General features: G+C 39.7%; 1 protein-coding gene across 1 annotated transcript in view; it reads left to right on the top strand.

Annotated features, from left to right (window-relative positions):
* The first annotated feature begins 2823 nt into the window (after positions 1 to 2823).
* LOC135476128 (pre-mRNA-processing-splicing factor 8) overlaps positions 2824 to 19036 on the top strand; it is a 39412-nt gene continuing 23199 nt past the window's right edge. The window contains exons 1-19 of the mRNA XM_064756040.1: positions 2824 to 3018; positions 3515 to 3683; positions 4318 to 4482; positions 4635 to 4850; positions 5152 to 5364; positions 6231 to 6356; positions 8005 to 8110; positions 9475 to 9665; positions 9923 to 10042; positions 10455 to 10644; positions 10995 to 11114; positions 11579 to 11713; positions 12564 to 12773; positions 13846 to 13962; positions 14811 to 14927; positions 16140 to 16229; positions 16799 to 16962; positions 17368 to 17494; positions 18423 to 18615. Of these exons, the coding sequence (XP_064612110.1) occupies positions 2841 to 3018; positions 3515 to 3683; positions 4318 to 4482; positions 4635 to 4850; positions 5152 to 5364; positions 6231 to 6356; positions 8005 to 8110; positions 9475 to 9665; positions 9923 to 10042; positions 10455 to 10644; positions 10995 to 11114; positions 11579 to 11713; positions 12564 to 12773; positions 13846 to 13962; positions 14811 to 14927; positions 16140 to 16229; positions 16799 to 16962; positions 17368 to 17494; positions 18423 to 18615 (2947 nt within the window). The 5' untranslated portion in view covers positions 2824 to 2840. The remainder of the gene's footprint in view (positions 3019 to 3514; positions 3684 to 4317; positions 4483 to 4634; positions 4851 to 5151; positions 5365 to 6230; positions 6357 to 8004; positions 8111 to 9474; positions 9666 to 9922; positions 10043 to 10454; positions 10645 to 10994; positions 11115 to 11578; positions 11714 to 12563; positions 12774 to 13845; positions 13963 to 14810; positions 14928 to 16139; positions 16230 to 16798; positions 16963 to 17367; positions 17495 to 18422; positions 18616 to 19036) is intronic.

Raw genomic sequence — 19036 nt, 5'->3', positions numbered from 1 at the left:
TTAACAGTAGGCGAAATGTGTCTGACCTAGGACTAGCACGCAACCAACGCCTACTTTTTTCTAAGCCACTGTTTCGGCACTGCATATGTTCGGATTTTTCACGAAATTTTTAAATTCAAATATATTCAAACTATGACACTACTAAGCTAGTCAAGGCGTACCATTGGTGCTTGTGGTTATCAGCAAATGTGCAAGTTCTCTGGATAAAAATGTTCCGTATTTCTTGCATGATTTCATTTATTCACATCATGCATGCATGATACAGATATAAATATAGAATGTAGTATAGCTTAATAAAAGAGGAACAACAAAATTTATATGCTTCCAAGCGTTTGTTTGGCAATGCATAAAAAATATACACTTCCTTTCACATGTACATATTTGTTCTGCATACACATAAGTGTGGCTTTGAATAATACAGTAGCTTTTAAAAGGATAAAGAACGATTGGTGGGGGGTCCAGGTGAAGAGAGGCACCCAGACAGTAAAAGTGTGCTTAGAAGTTCCGGAAAACGGAAGCTGCCTCGTTCTCGTGCACTTGCGTGAAAGCAACGTTGAACGGCCATGTTGCATGTGCGCTGAGAAACTTGCAAAAGAAAGCAGCGCTTAAAGCCGATAAGAAGGGGTAAGACTGTCTGTGCTGCGTAGTAAATGAGAGATCTAAGTACCGATGTAATTAGATCTCTGTATTTTCAGCTTATCTGAATGGGATGTCGTTGGACTAAATTATTGGTGTCTTCTAGACATCTTTACAAAGCATTCAAAACAACATCGATGGGCAAGGTTTATCGCTTATTTTCTTAGCATGCGGCGTCTTTTTTTCGCATCTTTTAAACCACTCAGCACTCGTGGTGGAGTCCTACAAGCTGGTGGCTTAAATAGCATGGATTTTAAGATCGCTAAATTTACTAACTGCAGACATATTCGGATGCCATTGGTAACCATGTCTGAAGAGGAAACAAAAAAAAAAAAAAACAGGAGTCACTTTACAAAACCTTAATTTATGCTTCTTGTAACTTTTTGTTCTGTGTAAAATATGCCGTCCAGGTTATAGCAGTGACACGAATTACTGTAACAAAAAAATCATGAGAAACTTCATTTCGGGAGTTTTGTGAAAGCAAACCACTGTCCAAGACCACACCAGACCAGAGACAGCGTGCCATCACTTTTGGTAGTTATAAAATTTGTTATTGTGTCCAGTGTGTGTCATTGACACACTTGTCACAAGTTCATTGTGAAAAGCAGATATGATTTAGCTTCACGAATCTGGCTCAACTAACGTGGCCAGTAGACAGAGCCACACTGACTTCTGGTGTCATAAAAGATGTCCAAAACGTTCTGTGAATATCGGCTGCAGAACATTAGGTTTTTTAACAATGTTATTTTGTCCTGAACTGCGTAAAACTGGTTTCTGTGAAGATACAACATGTAAAGGGGTGCTTCAAAACAAACATGCACTTTTCCCACTCCAATGTGTATTATTCCGTTCACATGACCAAACTTTAAACCGGCTCAAATCTGAACCGGTTTAAATTGTTTTAAGCTAGATCAGGGTTTTGCCTGTTCACACAGGCACATTCTAGCTGGTTTAGTAATTACAACATCATTCTGACCTCCATGTACCCAGGGCATTTAATCTAGTTACCGTGGAGTATAAAGTAGAATAGCGAGTTCCTCTGGGATCATTGCAGGCGTGGGTGAAGCAGACCATCTAGCTCAGTACGGTAGTACATTGTGAAATCTGCTGTGAGCTTCACTCGTGGAGCTAAAATATGATTAAAACAGTAACATAACAGGAACATTCAATTCCCCTACCATTTCTGATCAGTGTTGCTCTCGTGGGAGTGATGGCTCAGACCCTTTGATCTGAAACTGCCAGACTTTCAGAATGGCAGTGGAAAGGTCTGCAGCAACATGTGGATGGTCGTGGGTTTTGGTGGAGTTCGGAATTACCATTTACCAGGAATCATCGGACATGTCAAGCCAAAAAAATGGTCTTGTCCGTCAAAATTTATGTGCAGTGCAGACAAGTGTCTAGTTGAAAAATTTGGTGATGGAAATTTCCACATAAATGAAATTTTGCTACTTTTAGCTGATTCATGGTGGCGCCTTTTATTCGTAAGAAAACGTCGAATTACTTTAAAATATCGCCTCCTCCAAAAATCGTGTTTCTGTAAACGTACCAGACTTCTTGTTTGAGACTTTCCTTGTTACGAAAACCTTAAGATTACCTTGTTCCCATGGCTTTTCATTGAGCAAAGAGACGAGGGTGCATATCGCGACGTGAAGTTCACAGGCTGTAGGAATATGATAGTCGTTGGCAGTGAAATCAGAAATATCGATCACTCAAAAGGACTGGCTTACTTACATTCGGCTTTACCTAGAAATCAACCAAAGGACCACCCCAAAAGAGGAAGCTAATCCAACAACAATGTTAGCTATGCGACAATATTTCAAGGAAAATTTGAAACGATGTATTGCACCAGGTGTGAAAATTACATTGACCCCACTGGTCGTTTATTACAATTGTCCTGCAAGTTGCAAAAATGTCCAGTAATTTTTAGGGATCAGCAGGACAATTTACTTCTAATTTCTATCCTGACCAATCAAATTAATGAAGAAAAAGGTAAAATTGGAGTGTGTTAAAAATTGTCTCTTCTATAAGAAGGACACACTGCCATTATCAGTCCTAGAACTTCGGTTTGCAACAAACATATCAAAAACATAAATATTCAGCAAGAGGGCGGTAGTGCTGTGGTTGTTGTCTTTTCTCATTTTATAATATTTAATAGGGTGTTTGTTTTTGTTTGTCTTGACAGGACTTCACTGTGAGACCTCATCATGGCGGGGATTCCTTACATGATTGGTCCAGGTGGGCAGCCCTTCCTTATTGGACAGGTGCCAATCATCCAACAAATCCCACCCCCACAGCAGCCCATGCCACACCCCATCCCTCATCCCATGCCACAACAACCAAAGCAGCCAGATTATATGTCAGAGGATAAACTACAAGAGAAAGGTGAGTTAAACGACTTCCATAGAAAGGGATGCATTTATGAGGGCAATTAATTTGTAAGTCTGGTAGAGATGGAAATCTTACGACTTGACCAGTTTGAAGTTGTTCTGACAGTTGAAGAAAGATTTCTTTCTGTTTTTTTTTATTTTGTGGTAATCGCTTCTTCTGTCTTCTACAGAATGTAGATGGAAAACTTAAATGAAGCAGATGTGATCAATAATATAAGAAGCCTGAGCACTTATTTGGACATGTATGATTTAGTACCATACTAGATAGAAGTTAATTTCTCCTTTAAAAAAACTCAAAGGAGTGTTGTTCCTCTCCTAGTGAACGTGGGAAAGTCTTTCAGCAACCTGCGGATGATCATGGGTTTCCTCCCACCATAATGCTGGTTTCCGTTGCATAAGGGAAATATTCCTCAGTACTGCGTAAAACACTATTCAGATAAATAAAGAAATCAAACGAGTGTTGTCATAGCGATGTTGTGTGTTTGCTTCAGCTCGGAAATGGCAACAGTTACAGTCCAAGAGGTACAGCGAGAAACGGAAGTTTGGGTTTGTGGATGCCCAGAAAGAGGACATGCCTCCAGAACATGTGCGGAAAATAATCCGAGACCATGGAGACATGACGAACCGAAAGTTCCGACATGATAAACGCGTGTATTTAGGGTAAGACGTAAATGTGTGGGACTGCTATCAAATCTAGAGCTTGAGGTTTAGTTTAAGTTTTATCAACAAACTTAAATAATATTTCAGAAATGTTGCTTATTGTTGGAAACTGTAGTTACCAGTCGCCCATTGACAACATTAGGTTTGTGTGGTTCATTTCTCCAAAAACATAGCCGTCATAATAATTGAAATGCACTTCTAGAAACTAAATAAATACTTACCCTACAAAAATACTTACAGTAACCAGCTATATAAATGAGCATTAAAGATTAACTCTGCACTGACTGGTTTATAATAAAGATTAGTGTGTAGAAACTCTGACAAATTTTACTTATGGTGGAAAATACCAGGGGATCGTTTTACAAAGCTGTTGCAACTCTAAGGCAAGCTTATTTGCCTTGATGACATATGTCATCAGTGTAAGTTGCCATGGAATTCATGCCAGGTGCATTTTGCGATTGCGTCGCAAAACGAGCCTCAGCTCATGCTGGCTTACTCTCCGAAGGTCTGGCACCAACTCTGCCATGTTTCTTCCCACTATAATGCACGCCGCCATCATGTAGGTGAAATATTTTTGAGTATGGCGTAAAACACTAGTCAAATAAGTAAATGTTAATCCCTGTTTGTTGTGCAGAGCGCTGAAGTACATGCCACACGCAGTAATGAAGCTGATGGAGAACATGCCCATGCCGTGGGAGCAGATCCGAGACGTCCGTGTTCTCTACCACATCACAGGGGCCATCACCTTTGTCAACGAAATCCCCTGGGTGGTGGAACCTATCTACATCGCACAGTGGGGGTGAGTTGATAGGTGTTATTCTGTTAGAACTGAAAGTATGAAACTCTGCTGTGTTGTACTTCTGGCCATACAACTGCCCACCATTGTATAAGCGAAAGTTGTGATTGTAGCATTAAACAACAATTATGACTGTAGTCTTGTTTCTGTAACAGATCAATGTGGATCATGATGAGGCGTGAGAAGCGCGATCGTCGTCACTTCAAGCGGATGAGGTTCCCTCCCTTTGATGATGAGGAACCTCCGCTGGATTACGCTGATAACGTTTTGGATGTAGAGCCTCTGGAAGCCATACAGATGGAACTGGACCCGGACGAAGACAAAGCTGTGGTGGATTGGCTGTACGACCACAAACCACTGCAGGACACAAAGTGAGTCCCCTTTGTCCTGTTGCCATACTGTGATGGCAGAGAGGCTTGAGCATCTGCCTTGTTAGATTCCTGTCAAAGTGTGGTATTTTGTATTCTTGTCATATAAGTGAAAACATTCTTCGGTGAAAAGTTTAAAACCGAAAAACAAGGGAGTGTGAGAGGGCAAATTTCAGTAAAACCTCAGTACAAAATGTATGGTGACTTCACCAAAGGGAGAATTTTGTGCTAGGAACTATTACAATTTAAAAGAAAAACATACATTTGTGTGAATACCTACATGTCCCTGTTTTTGTCTGCTCAGGTACGTGAATGGGTCGACATACAGGAAGTGGAACCTGACTTTGCCCATCATGTCTGTGCTGTACCGCCTGGCCAATCAGCTGCTGACGGATCTAGTAGACAACAACTACTTCTACCTGTTTGACCTTAAGTCCTTCTTCACAGCCAAGGCCCTCAACATGGCCATACCTGGAGGACCCAAGTTTGAGCCGCTGGTCAAAGACAAAGAAATGCAGTATGTACTCGTAATTGTTGTTCGTGAGCAGATCGGGGCCATGTGTTTTAGATGCCTGACCTTTCAATCAATAGGTCAACGTGTTTTATACATGTTCTCTCTGTGATGTAACTGAAATATTGCCAGGGTAGCATTAAGCCCTAATCATTCAATCGTTAGGTTACAGGAGACCTGATTTCAGAGCCATTCTCAAGGCAGGGAATTTTTTAATTTTTAAGGATCCCCCACCTTCCATTGTTATCGAAACATTGGTAGAGATAAATAGTTGACAGTACTCTTTTGTGTAGTCTTACATAATCTCCAGAAGCCACCTGTCTTATGTATCAGAATCACATGCTTCCAGTATAACTGGCCAAACTTGGGGACTTAACTCTAGGCACTGTGGTTTGGTCCACCTATAATATGCTGGCCGCCTTTGTAAAAGTGAAATATTCTGGAGGGTATGTGAAAATGACAATTAAAAAAGAAGTAAATTTGCATGCATGGCTTGTGTAAAAGCAACTCTTTTCTGAAACATTTTCCTGAATAAATTTGTTATACCTTTGAAATTCCACTGTGGTGTTCGGTAAGAAAGGTTCTGAAGAAAGTGTTTATTTGAGTGACTGAAAAGGAGTTTCCTGATACCAGAAACATACTAGACCCGCTGGTTTAAAACATATTTGAACAATGTTTCTGTTTCCTAACTCAGCTTGTCTGAGTTATTATCAACAGGTATCATGAAAGTAAAATATCATCGAGCACGGCATAAAACACCAATGAAATAAATAAATATATTCAGGTGGATATCTTGTTTGAGGGTGAAAGATAGTTCTCATCCTGTTCTGATGGTGCATAGTTTGGCAAAACTTTACTTTATTCTCTCCCAGGGATGAAGATTGGAATGAGTTCAACGACATCAACAAGATCATCATTCGTCAGCCAATCAGAACAGAGTACAGGATTGCCTTCCCATACCTGTACAACAATATGCCGTACAAAGTGCACTTGTCTTGGTGAGTGGAAAATAACAAACATTACTACGCTTAATAACCCAATATTCCATTCATGATTAAGTTGGACATTTTGCTTGATTCTGTTGATTTCTGTTGATCCCAGAAGACTTACTAACTTACCTTCTGTTTCATTTGCCTTCGCTCTCATTTTGGTATTGTGGTGCGGAATAGGCCAGTCAGGAAAATAATGTAACAATCTATGTAACGGTCTACGATTATGTCCATTTGCTTTCAAATGCAACATGAAGCATTGGATTCTGTTGGGAACTAGCAGGATGAATTTGTCATCAGTTGCCAAAGTTTAGCTATAGTATTGGTTGTGTAGTCCAAAATACAACAAAGGTTAATTCATTATTGTGTATCACTAGTACAACAAACGTGCTGTAGGCTCTTCTGTGGCTGAGTTGGTTAACGCGCTAGCGCAGTGTGATGACCTGGGAGCCACTCACCAATGCCGTCGCTGTGTTAATGCTGGCTTCCTCTCGCGGTAGTACATGAGAAGGTCAGCCAGCAACTTGCGAATGATCGTGTCTTTCCTGTGGGCTATACCCGATTTGCTCCCACCATGCTGGCCCGCTGTCAAATAAGTGAAATATTCTTGAGTACGGTGTAAAACACTAGTCAAATAAATAAATAGATCAGAAGTGGTGTATTTATTTTTTCTTTCGTTATCTGGTTGTGATATGGGGAAAGAAATGCACAATATCTGCATTTTTCATGGTTTCGCTGTGTTGGTCGACAGTGCTAGGTGACTGTCGGGCTATGGGCTCCATGATACATCATCCAGTGTGTGCGTATTTGTTCTGCTGATAAGTAAGCTCTGAACTGCTGATCACACCAACAAGTGTATAACAACTTAACGGGTCGGGGCCTAGTAGCTATAGCACGTGACGTGGATTTGAACTCATTCTCAGAGAGGGACTTCTAAATTCCTCTCGCCTGTACTGTGTCATGTCTCAAGCGTGGATGTCCTGTAACAGGGGAAAGCAATATTAAAGAAGATGTTATCGGTGGAATCACAAAAAGTACTGCATGTTATGAGCTCAGTGTAGAGCACATGTAGAGCACAATAACATGAGGCGGGGTGTTGCATTTTTTGATTCTCTGTGTGCATATTGGATACTGTAATTACCTTATTCATGACTTAATGTATTGTGTATTAGAATCAGTGTTAAACAAAATGATATGGGTGATATGTTAAGTCCTGCATGTATTGAGCTCGGGGTTTGCACACATGTAGAGCACGGTTACATGAGGGGGATGGTCCATTTTTGATTCTCTGTGTGGATATTAAATACCATAAAATAAAATGGTGCTCATTTTGTGTTGTCTTATATGAAGGTCACTGGAGGACCATGAATATGTGGATGCTTTACCTCAAGCACTCCAGTTTCCGCCATCCATAAAACTTCTTAAGAAAGGTGCTGAACAACAGTCAAATAAATAAATAAATAAAATCAACCACTCAGAAATTTGGACGTCTAAAGTCGGTGGTGGAGGATGTTTGAGAGTGCCCGAAAAGTTAGCGTATGAATAATGGCAAGCATTACAGGACTATAAGGTGTCATCTTTGTCATCACTTTCCCACTGAGTTCCCACCCAAATCAGCAGATACATGTACATTTGTGTATTTGATTTCTCGTCCCAGGTACCACACCCCAAATGTTGTGTACATTAAAACGGAAGACCCAGATCTGCCTGCCTTCTACTTTGATCCTCTCATCAACCCGATCTCCCACAGACATACTGTCAAGGTAAAACACATACAACTATGTCCAAGATTGGGCTTATCCACATTACAGTACCATCAAACACATACAACCATGTCCAAGATTGGTTTATCCACATTACAGTACCATCACATATAACCATTTCCAAGATTGGCTTATCCACATTACAGTACCATCAAACACATACAACCATGTCCAAGATTGGTTTATCCACATTACAGTACCATCACATATATAACCATTTCCAAGATTGGCTTATCCACATTACAGTACCATCAAAACACATACAACCATGTCCAAGATTGCCCTAATCCACATTACAGTACCATCAAACACATACAACCATGTCCAAGATTGGCTTATCCGCATTACATTACCATCAAACAAATACAAGCATGTCCAAGATTGGCTTATCCACATTACAGTACCATCAAACACATACAACCATGTCCAAGATTGGCTTATCCACATTACATTTACCATCAAACACATACAACCATGCTCAAGATTGGCTTATACACATTACAGTACCATCAAACACATACAACCATGCTCAAGATTGGCTTATCCACATCACAGTACCATCAAACCAATACAAGCATGTCCAAGATTGGCTTATCCACATTACAGTGCCATCAAACAAATACAAGCATGTCCAAGATTGGCTGATCCACATTACAGTACCATCAAACACATACAAGCATGGCCAAGATTGGCTTATCCACATTACAGTACCATCAAACACATACAACCATGTCCAAGATTGGCCTATCCACATTACAGTACCATCAAACACATACAACCATGTCCAAGATTGGCTTATACACATTACAGTACCATCAAACACATACAACCATGTCCAAGATTGGCTTATACACATTACAGTACCATCAAACACATACAACCATGCCCAAGATTGGCTTATACACATTACAGTACCATCAAACACATACAACCATGTCCAAGATTGGCTTATACACATTACAGTACCATCAAACACATACAACCATGTCCAAGATTGGCTTATACACATTACAGTACCATCAAATGAATTGTGTACTTTTTGTTTAGCATTTTGGATCTTTTTACAGAGGAGAATTTGACATTGTAAATACATTGTCATAATCTATATTTTCTGGCTGCAATTTGATAAAGGCAGAAGAACACATGAATGATTAATAATTTGTGTATTAGAGCAAACTGGCGTGGATGAAAAGTTGAAGCCTATCTAGTCCTAAAAAAATAAAATAACAACAGTGCCGACTTCCTTGAGAGCTCTTTGTCACAGCTGTGTGCCTACATTAGTTGTAAATCTATTATCCAGTTACTGAAAAGTCTATATGTTAGATACGTTTTGTAAGGGTATTTGTTGTTGTTGTTGTAATCAGGGTGCTGAGCCGCTACCTGATGATGATGAAGAGTTTGAGTTGCCAGAGTCCGTGCAGCCTTTCATGCAGGACACCCCTCTCTACACAGACAACACAGCCAATGGTATTGCTTTGTTGTGGGCTCCACGACCTTTCAACCTCAGGTCAGGAAGGTCAAGAAGAGCCATTGACATTCCATTGGTCAAATCCTGGTGAGTTTAAAAGTATTTTCTACAGTGACTGTGTATGTATAGATGTGAAATGTTTTTGTATCTTGTCAAATGAAATTTGAAGTTTGGGCAGGGTTTTATTTCAAAACTCTACCTGATTTGTTTTTCAAGCCTTGCAGTTTGCTTTTATATTCCCTTATCTTACTCGAATGGTAGCAGTTTTCTCCAAATGCACAAGCAGGAACAAGAAGAAAATTTACTAAACCAGTTGAATCTTGCCATTATTTCCTTCAATACAGGTACCGTGAGCATTGCCCAGCAGCCATGCCCGTCAAAGTGCGAGTCTCTTATCAGAAACTCCTGAAGTACTATGTCCTTAATGCTCTCAAACACAAACCTCCCAAGGCACAGAAAAAGAGGTAATTCATCTATTAACATCCTGCAACATTCAGTGTTTAAGTTGACAGTGGTGATGATATTTTCGCTCTTCACTGTTTGAAATGTGAGTGTGAAACTGATGAAGTATGTGATGTATTGCTCATTTCCTTCTTTGCGATTATATTTTGTGAGTAAACGTGTAACATTTTCATCATGCATCTGCCAATTCTACATCAGATAGCCCGTTTGAACTTTAATGTTTCTGCCCTCTTTAATTATTTATTTATTTGATTGACATTTTAGGCTGTACTCAAGAATATTTCCCCTATACAAGGGCGGCCAGCATTATGGTGGGTGGAAACCACTCTCTTAAGTAACATAATTAAGATGAATTCAAATTCTGGCCTCAAATTTTATGGATTTTTACCTGGGTTTCTGTTTGGGTGTTTGCAGATATCTGTTCCGATCCTTCAAAGCCACCAAGTTTTTCCAGACAACTCAACTCGACTGGGTGGAGGTTGGTTTACAGGTGTGTCGTCAGGGTTACAACATGTTAAATCTGCTGATCCATCGCAAAAATCTCAACTACCTTCATCTGGATTACAACTTCAACCTGAAACCTGTCAAGACACTCACAACAAAGGTAAGGCGTGCCTAAGGAACATTTCATGACCAGTGTACTTCTGATGAAAAGGGGACAAAAATTTTAAAAATGGTATAATTTCATTATTGTTGCATTCAAAAAATTTTTATTATGAAAGAAAGAAAAAAATTGTAGAATTCCATTATAGTTGCATGTTCCAAATATCCAAATTTGTTTAAAGAATTTTGTTTACTATAGCCAGCATAAACTCTCTCTGATTAACTTAAAAAAATAACATCCATTTTGCTGGAAATGACTAAATGAAACCAGTGCATTTCCTGAAGGCATGAAAACCAGTATATATTATTAGATGAGAAGTCATTCTTGTAAGTTTGGTGTTTGCTTTCCAGGAAAGAAAAAAGTCTCGATTTGGGAATGCCTTCCACTTGTGTCGTGAGATTCTGAGGTTGACAAAATTGGTGATTGACAGCCATGTACAGTACAGATTAGGCAATGTGGATGCCTTCCAGGTAGTGTGCTGATCCATGTTGATAAAAGTAGAGAAAAATTTGCCAGACCATGATACTGGCTGCTGTCATATAAGTGAAATATTGTTGAGTAATGCTGGCCACCATGGTGTAAGTGAAATGTTCTTGACTACGGCGTAAAACACCAATCAAATAAATAAATAAATAATAGCAAGAAGAAAGGTGAAGAGAGTTTTTTTTATAGTTTTATAACTTATGCGATATCCTACTATGTTTTATCCACCTCATGCTGGCTTCCTCTCTGGGTATACGTGGGAAGGTCTGCCAGCAACCTGTGGATGCTTGTGGGTTTCTCCCAGGCTCGGCATGGTTTACTCCCACCATAATGCTGGCGGCCGTCATATAAGTGATATATTCTTGAGTACAGCGTAAAACATCAAACAAATAAATAAGTAAATAAACACAACTTTTTATGTATCCTTGAATGTCCTGTTTTCTGCCTCCAGCTCGCTGATGGTATCCAGTACATCTTTGCCCACGTGGGTCAGTTGACGGGAATGTACAGGTACAAGTACAAACTAATGAGACAGATCAGGATGTGTAAAGATATCAAACATCTCATTTACTACCGCTTCAACACAGTAAGTACTGTTGTATAGCTTGTTTGTAGGATTAAGGGATAGGCTGCATATCTGTGGATGTGTGTCTCGGTTTAGCTGTCCTTACCAGTACATGTATGTTATGGTACAATCTTGGCGATACTTATCCCACGTCTGTATGTCTACACACACAACACAGGGTTGGGAGGAAGCTCAGTTGATACTTAAACCATATATTTTAAATTATTATTACCCTATCATTTAACATTACCATACAAGGAATATCAAGGCTGTCTGAAAAATTCGGTCCAGATGTCCTCCAACTTTGTTTTTTTTTTTGTACCACTGGCTTTACTAATTATACCTGTGATCTTAACATGTTTTTTTTACTGCTGGTGGTAACATATGTACTGCTTATGATATTGTTTGTACCTCTGAATTTGTTATTTGTACCACTGTCATTAGTATTTACACCGCTGACTTATTTGTATCGCTGTCATTAGTATTTACACCACTGACTTTCTTAGTTGCACCACTGTCATTAGAATGGTTACAGAGAGCTTTACAAAGTTGATCTTTGAGAGCCTTAAATTACTGTGGTAAATGACCTAAAACTTTACCAATAAAAGTACATTTTCCAGACAAATAAATGTCACTAAATATGGCTTTGATTCTGAAAGTTTCATATGTCCTGTGGGATATCCACCTACCTTCTAAATGAACCACAAAATACCTTTCTACAACCTGTACAGCCCATAATCAGACAAAGTGTGTACCTATGTGATGGCAGAACATTATGTCATTTACCGTAATTGTGGTTTTCAATGAAGTGATCTAAAATATAGCTAATCAGAGTGGCCTTATTTGCTATACTCCTCCCTCTGCTCCCCAGGGTCCTGTAGGTAAAGGTCCAGGCTGTGGGATCTGGGCGGCAGGCTGGCGGGTGTGGCTCTTCTTCATGAGGGGTATTACTCCCCTCCTGGAGCGCTGGCTCGGGAATCTCCTGTCCCGACAGTTTGAGGGAAGACACTCCAAAGGCGTAGCGAAGACAGTCACCAAGCAGAGGGTGGAGAGTCACTACGACCTTGAACTCAGGGCAGCTGTAAGTGAACATCCACTTTTGCGTTTGTGTTTTTTTTTTCTTTGCTGGTCACTTTTAAGCTTTCAAATGTGCCAAAGTGAAGATAGCCCGGGGCATTTTTCAGAGGGGACAGGTGTAACGCACTTTTGACGGTCAAAATGGCAAATGTCAAAATTGTAAAAGTTTTATATACACTATTTCCTTGAATATATGAAAAGTATGTTTCCTTATCAACGAACAAGAAGAAAGTTGACTTAGATCAAGTTCAGCAGTGTAATTCATTAACCCTTTTCCTTATTTTGAAATGTTTAAATGGAGTGTCTCTTACTCTGAAAGTTTGAATTGGGGTACTGTAATTCTTCAACCTTTTCACATGTTTGCAAAGTGTTTATTCAAGTATATTCTGAAAGCATTATTCTGTGATGACTGATAAAATTATGCTTTTTGCAGAGCCCTGAAATTGGCCAATCCAACCAATGTAGTTTTCCCCCCAAATCAAATTAAAAATGTTCATAAATTGAACTGAAAGTTGCTCTTTCAAAGCAAAAAGGTTGAGGAAATAGGGCACTCTTCCTGCTACTCTCCAGTGTGCTGCCTCAGTGCAGAATTTCTAACATCTGAAAGTGGTTAGCCAACATGTCAGAAGGATAGCTGCAGTACTGTATAACATTGATTTGTAAACATTGTTATGATTTCTCCATAACAAGCTTAGAAACAATTGTTTCTAACAAACATTTTGCCATATATTCCTTTACCTGTTATTATGTCTTGTATTACAACCAGTTTTCATTCTTGTTCTTGTGTAAATGTTTGAGTGTGTTTGTCTAATAGAGGGTCTCGGGCGAAGATCAATATTATGTTGACCGAGTTGTATATCCCTATTATAGGGATATTATAGGGATTATTATGTATATACCTATAATAGGGATATAATAATCATTATCGTTATGACTTCAGAGTGTTAACAAGGTTTATGTTAGATATAGTATGTTTAGTATCCATCGTTAAAGTTTCCCAGAACATTTAAGACCCATGACAGTAGCCATGTTTGAGGTGTGTGTTTACAGTCTCTGCCCTGTTGTTGTTGTTGTAGGTGATGCATGACATTCTGGACATGATGCCTGAGGGTATCAAACAGAACAAAGCCAGGACCATTCTACAGCACCTGAGCGAGGCTTGGAGATGCTGGAAGGCCAACATCCCGTGGAAGGTGAGAGTTAGGGTGAAAGCTGTGCAGTTTGCTTCCTTCTTATTGTTGTGTTGATTGTGGGGAAAGTGTTTAGAGATTCGTTTGTTGTGTGTGATATCCTTTTCTTTCAACAAAAACGTAAGATTTTACGACTGTTATTTGCCTTTTTAAAAAATGGACTTTTTGAGGGCCAAATTTAGGGGTCATTTATCATGCTCAATTCTTAGGGAGGGCCGTAGTTCATCAGAAAAATTCCAGTGAACCGATATACTCTAAATATTGTCAAATTTTTACCGTTCACTCTAAGCTGTAAGCACAACTTACTTGATGGTACTTGTTTTATTCTTCTGGACCAGTGTTTTTGTGACTTACATGCTACTAGATTTTGGTTCAGTCTTTATGTACGCCAGAAATGTGAAATAGGGGACATTTTTTTGTGTCTTTAGTAACCCTACTGAGAATATTGATGAATTAAATGACCGTATTTTGTGATCCTGAGTTTGTGAATGGTACTGGAATAAACCAAATGTTTGGTTCACACAAAACATGTGAGTTTTATTTATCTATTTTGTTCATTTTCTATAAGGTAACAACAAGATTTAAGAACATCAGAAAATAGCTTGCTTCAGTGATGACAATGGAATTACCGATTGAACGTAATGAAACCACAACAGCGGCAATATTTTCTGAGAAGCAAGAAAGACACATGAACAATATCTATGGTACCATATGCGGCTTTCATTATGCATGAGCTCGATTTGTTCTCAAATTTAATATTATGTTAGTCAAGGGTGATCGCATATACAAATTCCTGCATGGTAGTTCCCCTGAATTCCCCCTAATCATCTTGCGTTGCGTGTTCCCCACAGGTTCCTGGCTTACCTATCCCCATTGAGAACATGATCCTGAGGTTTGTGAAGGCCAAGGCTGACTGGTGGACCAACACAGCCCACTACAACAGGGAGAGAATCAGGAGGGGAGCCACGGTATGTCAGCGCTTTCACTTTCACTTTCCTGTCTGTATATTAAAAAGAAACCAGTTAAGGTATAGCTTTTGTGCTTGATGTTAAACTAGTTATGCATGTCACTGTGCAAGGTAGAAACCTGAAAAATGCTGAGGAAGGTAGAAACCTGAAAAATGCTGAGGAAGGTAGAAACCTGCAAAATGCTGAGGAAGGTAGAATCCTGCAAAATGCTGAGGAAGGTAGAATCCTGCAAAATGCTGAGGAAGGTAGAAGCCCGCAAAATGCTGAGGAAGGTAGAAACCTGCAAAATGCTGAGGAAGGTAGAAGCCCGCAGAATGCTGAGGAAGGTAGAAGCCCGCAAAATGCTGAGGAAGGTAGAAACCTGCAAAATGCTGAGGAAGGTAGAAACTCGTATAATGCTGACGATTGTAGAAACCTGCAAAATGCTGACGATTGTAGAAACCTGCAAAATGCTGAGGAAGGTAGAAGCCCGCAGAATGCTGAGGAAGGTAGAAACCTGCAAAATGCTGAGGAAGGTAGAATTCTGCAAAATGCTGAGGAAGGTAGAATCCTGCAAAATGCTGAGGAAGGTAGAAGGTAGAATCCTGCAAAATGCTGAGGAAGGTAGAATTTTGCAAAATGCTGAGGAAGGTAGAAGCCCGCAAAATGCTGAGGAAGGTAGAAACCTGCAAAATGCTGAGGAAGGTAGAAACCTGAAAAATGCTGAGAAACTATCTGACAGTTTTATTCAGTTATTTGTTATGATGAAACATCATGTCTGATATCTTTTGCAGTGACTGAATCTGAGTTATTGTATGTGATAAAATAATGTAATTTTAGATATTTAGAAAGAGGGGTGGGAATAGAATGACGGTTTGTCAGTGTAGGTTTAATTAGCTTGTGTCTATGCATATATGTAAATGTCTGTACCAGTGTGAAATGTGGGGGGCCTCCGTGGCTCAGTTGGTTAGTGCGCTAGAGCAGCGTAATGACCCAGGAGCCTCTCACCAATGCGGTCGATGTGAGTTCAAGTCCAGCTCAGGCTGGCTTTCTCTCTGGCCGTACGTGGTCTTTCAGCAACCTGCGAATTGTTGTGGGTTTTCATCGGGCTCTGCCCGGTTTCCTCCCACCATAATGCTGGTCCCCATTGTATAAGTGATATATTCTTAAGTACGACGTAAAACACCAATCAAATAAATATATAAATAAATGTGTGTTTGTCTGTGTGTGTAGGTTGACAAGACGGTGTGTAAGAAGAACCTTGGCAGATTGACAAGACTCTACTTGAAGTCTGAGCAGGAGAGACAGCACAATTACCTGAAGGTGAGATCTCGAGATCGGTGTTTTACTTTTTATTATCAATCTTGTACCATCTTAGCGGAGGCAGGCGAGACTACAAGTCTGCACCTCATTCTTCAGGAGTTAGTCAGGACAAGTTATTGATCGTGTTTGAGTTCAGGGCCATTTGGTTCACTTTTGTCAAAGCTATGGGTGTTTTGCCATGTCCCATGGACTTTTTCTCATAACAGTTTGTTATTCTGAATTGAAATTTGGTACATGGTTGACCAAGATAAGTTGCACAGCACGGTGGAGTGTGGGCTGTTTGGTTCAGTTTAAACACAGTTATGGCGGTTTAATTTGTTGTGTAAATGGTGTTCTGACAGTGCAGACTTTTAGGGCTCATGTTTGCAGGAGAAATTTGTTATTAAGTGATAAAGAAACGTCTGAAAATACTTTGCTTCGATTATGACAATGGAATTACCGATTGAATGTGATGAAACAACAACAGCGGCAATAAGTACAAAAGTAATGCCTTCTACTCTATATCTTACAATCCATAAACCTGTGGTACTTTTTTGTGAAAGACAATCTTTTTGTTATCTTCCAATCAGGATGGTCCTTACATCACAGCTGAAGAAGCCGTGGCCATTTATACCACGACTGTTCATTGGCTGGAGAGCAGGAGATTCTCACCAATCCCATTTCCGCCTCTGTCCTACAAACACGACACCAAGCTGCTGATCCTGGCTCTGGAGAGGTTAAAAGAGGCATACAGGTAAGCATTGAAATCCCCCATCCCCACCCCCCCATTCTTAGGAGATATTCAGAGGAAGACTGAAGTGATCATTTGCACCTTATGTCCTTGATTTGTAAGTTTGGTGTCCTTTGGTTTTGTCTGATAAAGGAAGTTTGACATTGAGCTAGAGATCAATAATATATGTACGGTATATAATTTTCTGTTCTTGGGAGTCGTTGCTAGCTTACTCATCTAAGACGAGGATCGCATTTGAAATGACCAAGTGGTCACGGGTTCAAATCCAGCTCTGGCTGGAATGGTTAATTTGTTTTGGTTTCCTTGCTGCCATCATATGAGTGAAAAATTCTTGAACAGCTGAATACACAAATCAAATAGTTGAAACAAGTAAATCATTAGAACTTCAAATCCGTCTGTTTTTTTCAGTGTGAAGAGCCGACTGAACCAGTCTCAGAGAGAGGAGTTGGGTTTGATAGAGCAGGCGTACGACAATCCTCATGAGGCTCTGTCCAGGATCAAACGTCATCTCCTCACACAGAGAGCCTTCAAAGAGGTCAGAGTGAAATATTTTTGATCACTACCTAAAACACCAATCAAATAAATAGATCAGAAAAGAGGTTGCAGTGACCATGTGGTTAGACAGGCCTTGCCATGTGAAAATTTGTCAGCAAGAGTTTTTGTTTCGCTTTCGCACAAAATAGATTTTTAAAACTTTTTTGATTGATGTTTGGGTTATAGTCCCAAAGAACTGTGATTTACAAGGAAAGATACAAAAAAATGATTTCCAAAGTTTGTGAAAGTTGGCCTTTAACACATAGTTTGGGAGCATGTGTCACCTCCCATACAGGGCCTTCAGAGTGATGTCAGATATGTGACATGTTAGCTTCAGAACAAAGTTTGCTTCGATGATGACAATGGAATTACCGATTGAATGTAATGAAACCACAACAGCGGCAATATTTTCTGAGAAGCAAGAAAAATGGACCTTACTGACAAATACTGTGTGAGGAAGTATCCATGCCCATGGTGGCAATAGGCAGTTGGACACCTGGACACTTTGTTTTTTTCTGGGCACCCTGAATTCATCCATCCAGTAAACTAATTGCAGTCATATAACGATTTATGCCTGAATTTCTGAAACACCAGTTTGAGTATTTGACGACATTTGGTAAAGCTGCAATGAATCCCTTCACCCATGTAAGCCTGTGATGAAGGGAATTTTCAAGGGGAAATAACCTCACCTAATGGAAAAGTTACAAGGGGAGATAACCTCACTTAATGAAAAAGTTACTAGGGGAAATAATCTCACTTAGAGAAAATGTTACAAGAGGAGATAACCTTACTTACAGGAAATTTTACAAGAGGAGATAACCTCACTTAGACAAAAAGGTACGAGGGGAGATAACTTCAACTAGAGAGAGCTAACCTCACCTCAACGTTCCCACACAGCCTCACTTGTGCTTGTTTTCACTCATCCTCAGGTGGGCATTGAGTTCATGGACCTGTACAGCCACTTAGTGCCTGTGTATGATGTGGAGCCTCTGGAGAAGATCACCGATGCTTACCTGGACCAGTACCTGTGGTATGAGGCAGACAAACGCCGTCTCTTCCCACCCTGGATCAAACCCTCAGACTCAGAGCCCCCCCCACTCCTCGTCTACAAGTGGTGTCAAGGTAAGTGTATCCCTCCCCACTTCCACATCTCCACAGGTGTTACTCAGGTCAGAGGGGGTTAGGAACTGGGTTTAAAATGTGGTTTAACCATTATAGTAAAAATTTTGAAACTAGTTAAAAATGGGAAGATTTTAAGATATCTTTAATAATGTGAACTTTAAGATCATGATCTCTTTATTAGGTTAAGTTTTAATATTAGACCTAGACAAAGAATCTTTTGTGAAATCAATGCTGTTATCTGTTATCAAGCTAAAAATATACATCAGGATTTTTAAACGATTTAACGATAAGTTAGATATACCAACAAATCAAAAAGTAAATAACCCAAAATGTCACTTAAAAATAAGGATTTATAAAGGGAAAATAAGGATTGATAAAGACAAAAAAATGTTATAAAATATTACTCTTTGAGCTGAATGCC

This window comes from Liolophura sinensis, chromosome 10 (genome assembly GCF_032854445.1).
Source record: "Liolophura sinensis isolate JHLJ2023 chromosome 10, CUHK_Ljap_v2, whole genome shotgun sequence".
In the NCBI taxonomy this organism is placed as follows: Eukaryota; Metazoa; Mollusca; class Polyplacophora; order Chitonida; family Chitonidae; genus Liolophura; species Liolophura sinensis.
The sequence above is the reverse complement of the archived record's forward strand: the minus strand, read 5'-3'. Positions and strand labels throughout refer to the sequence as shown.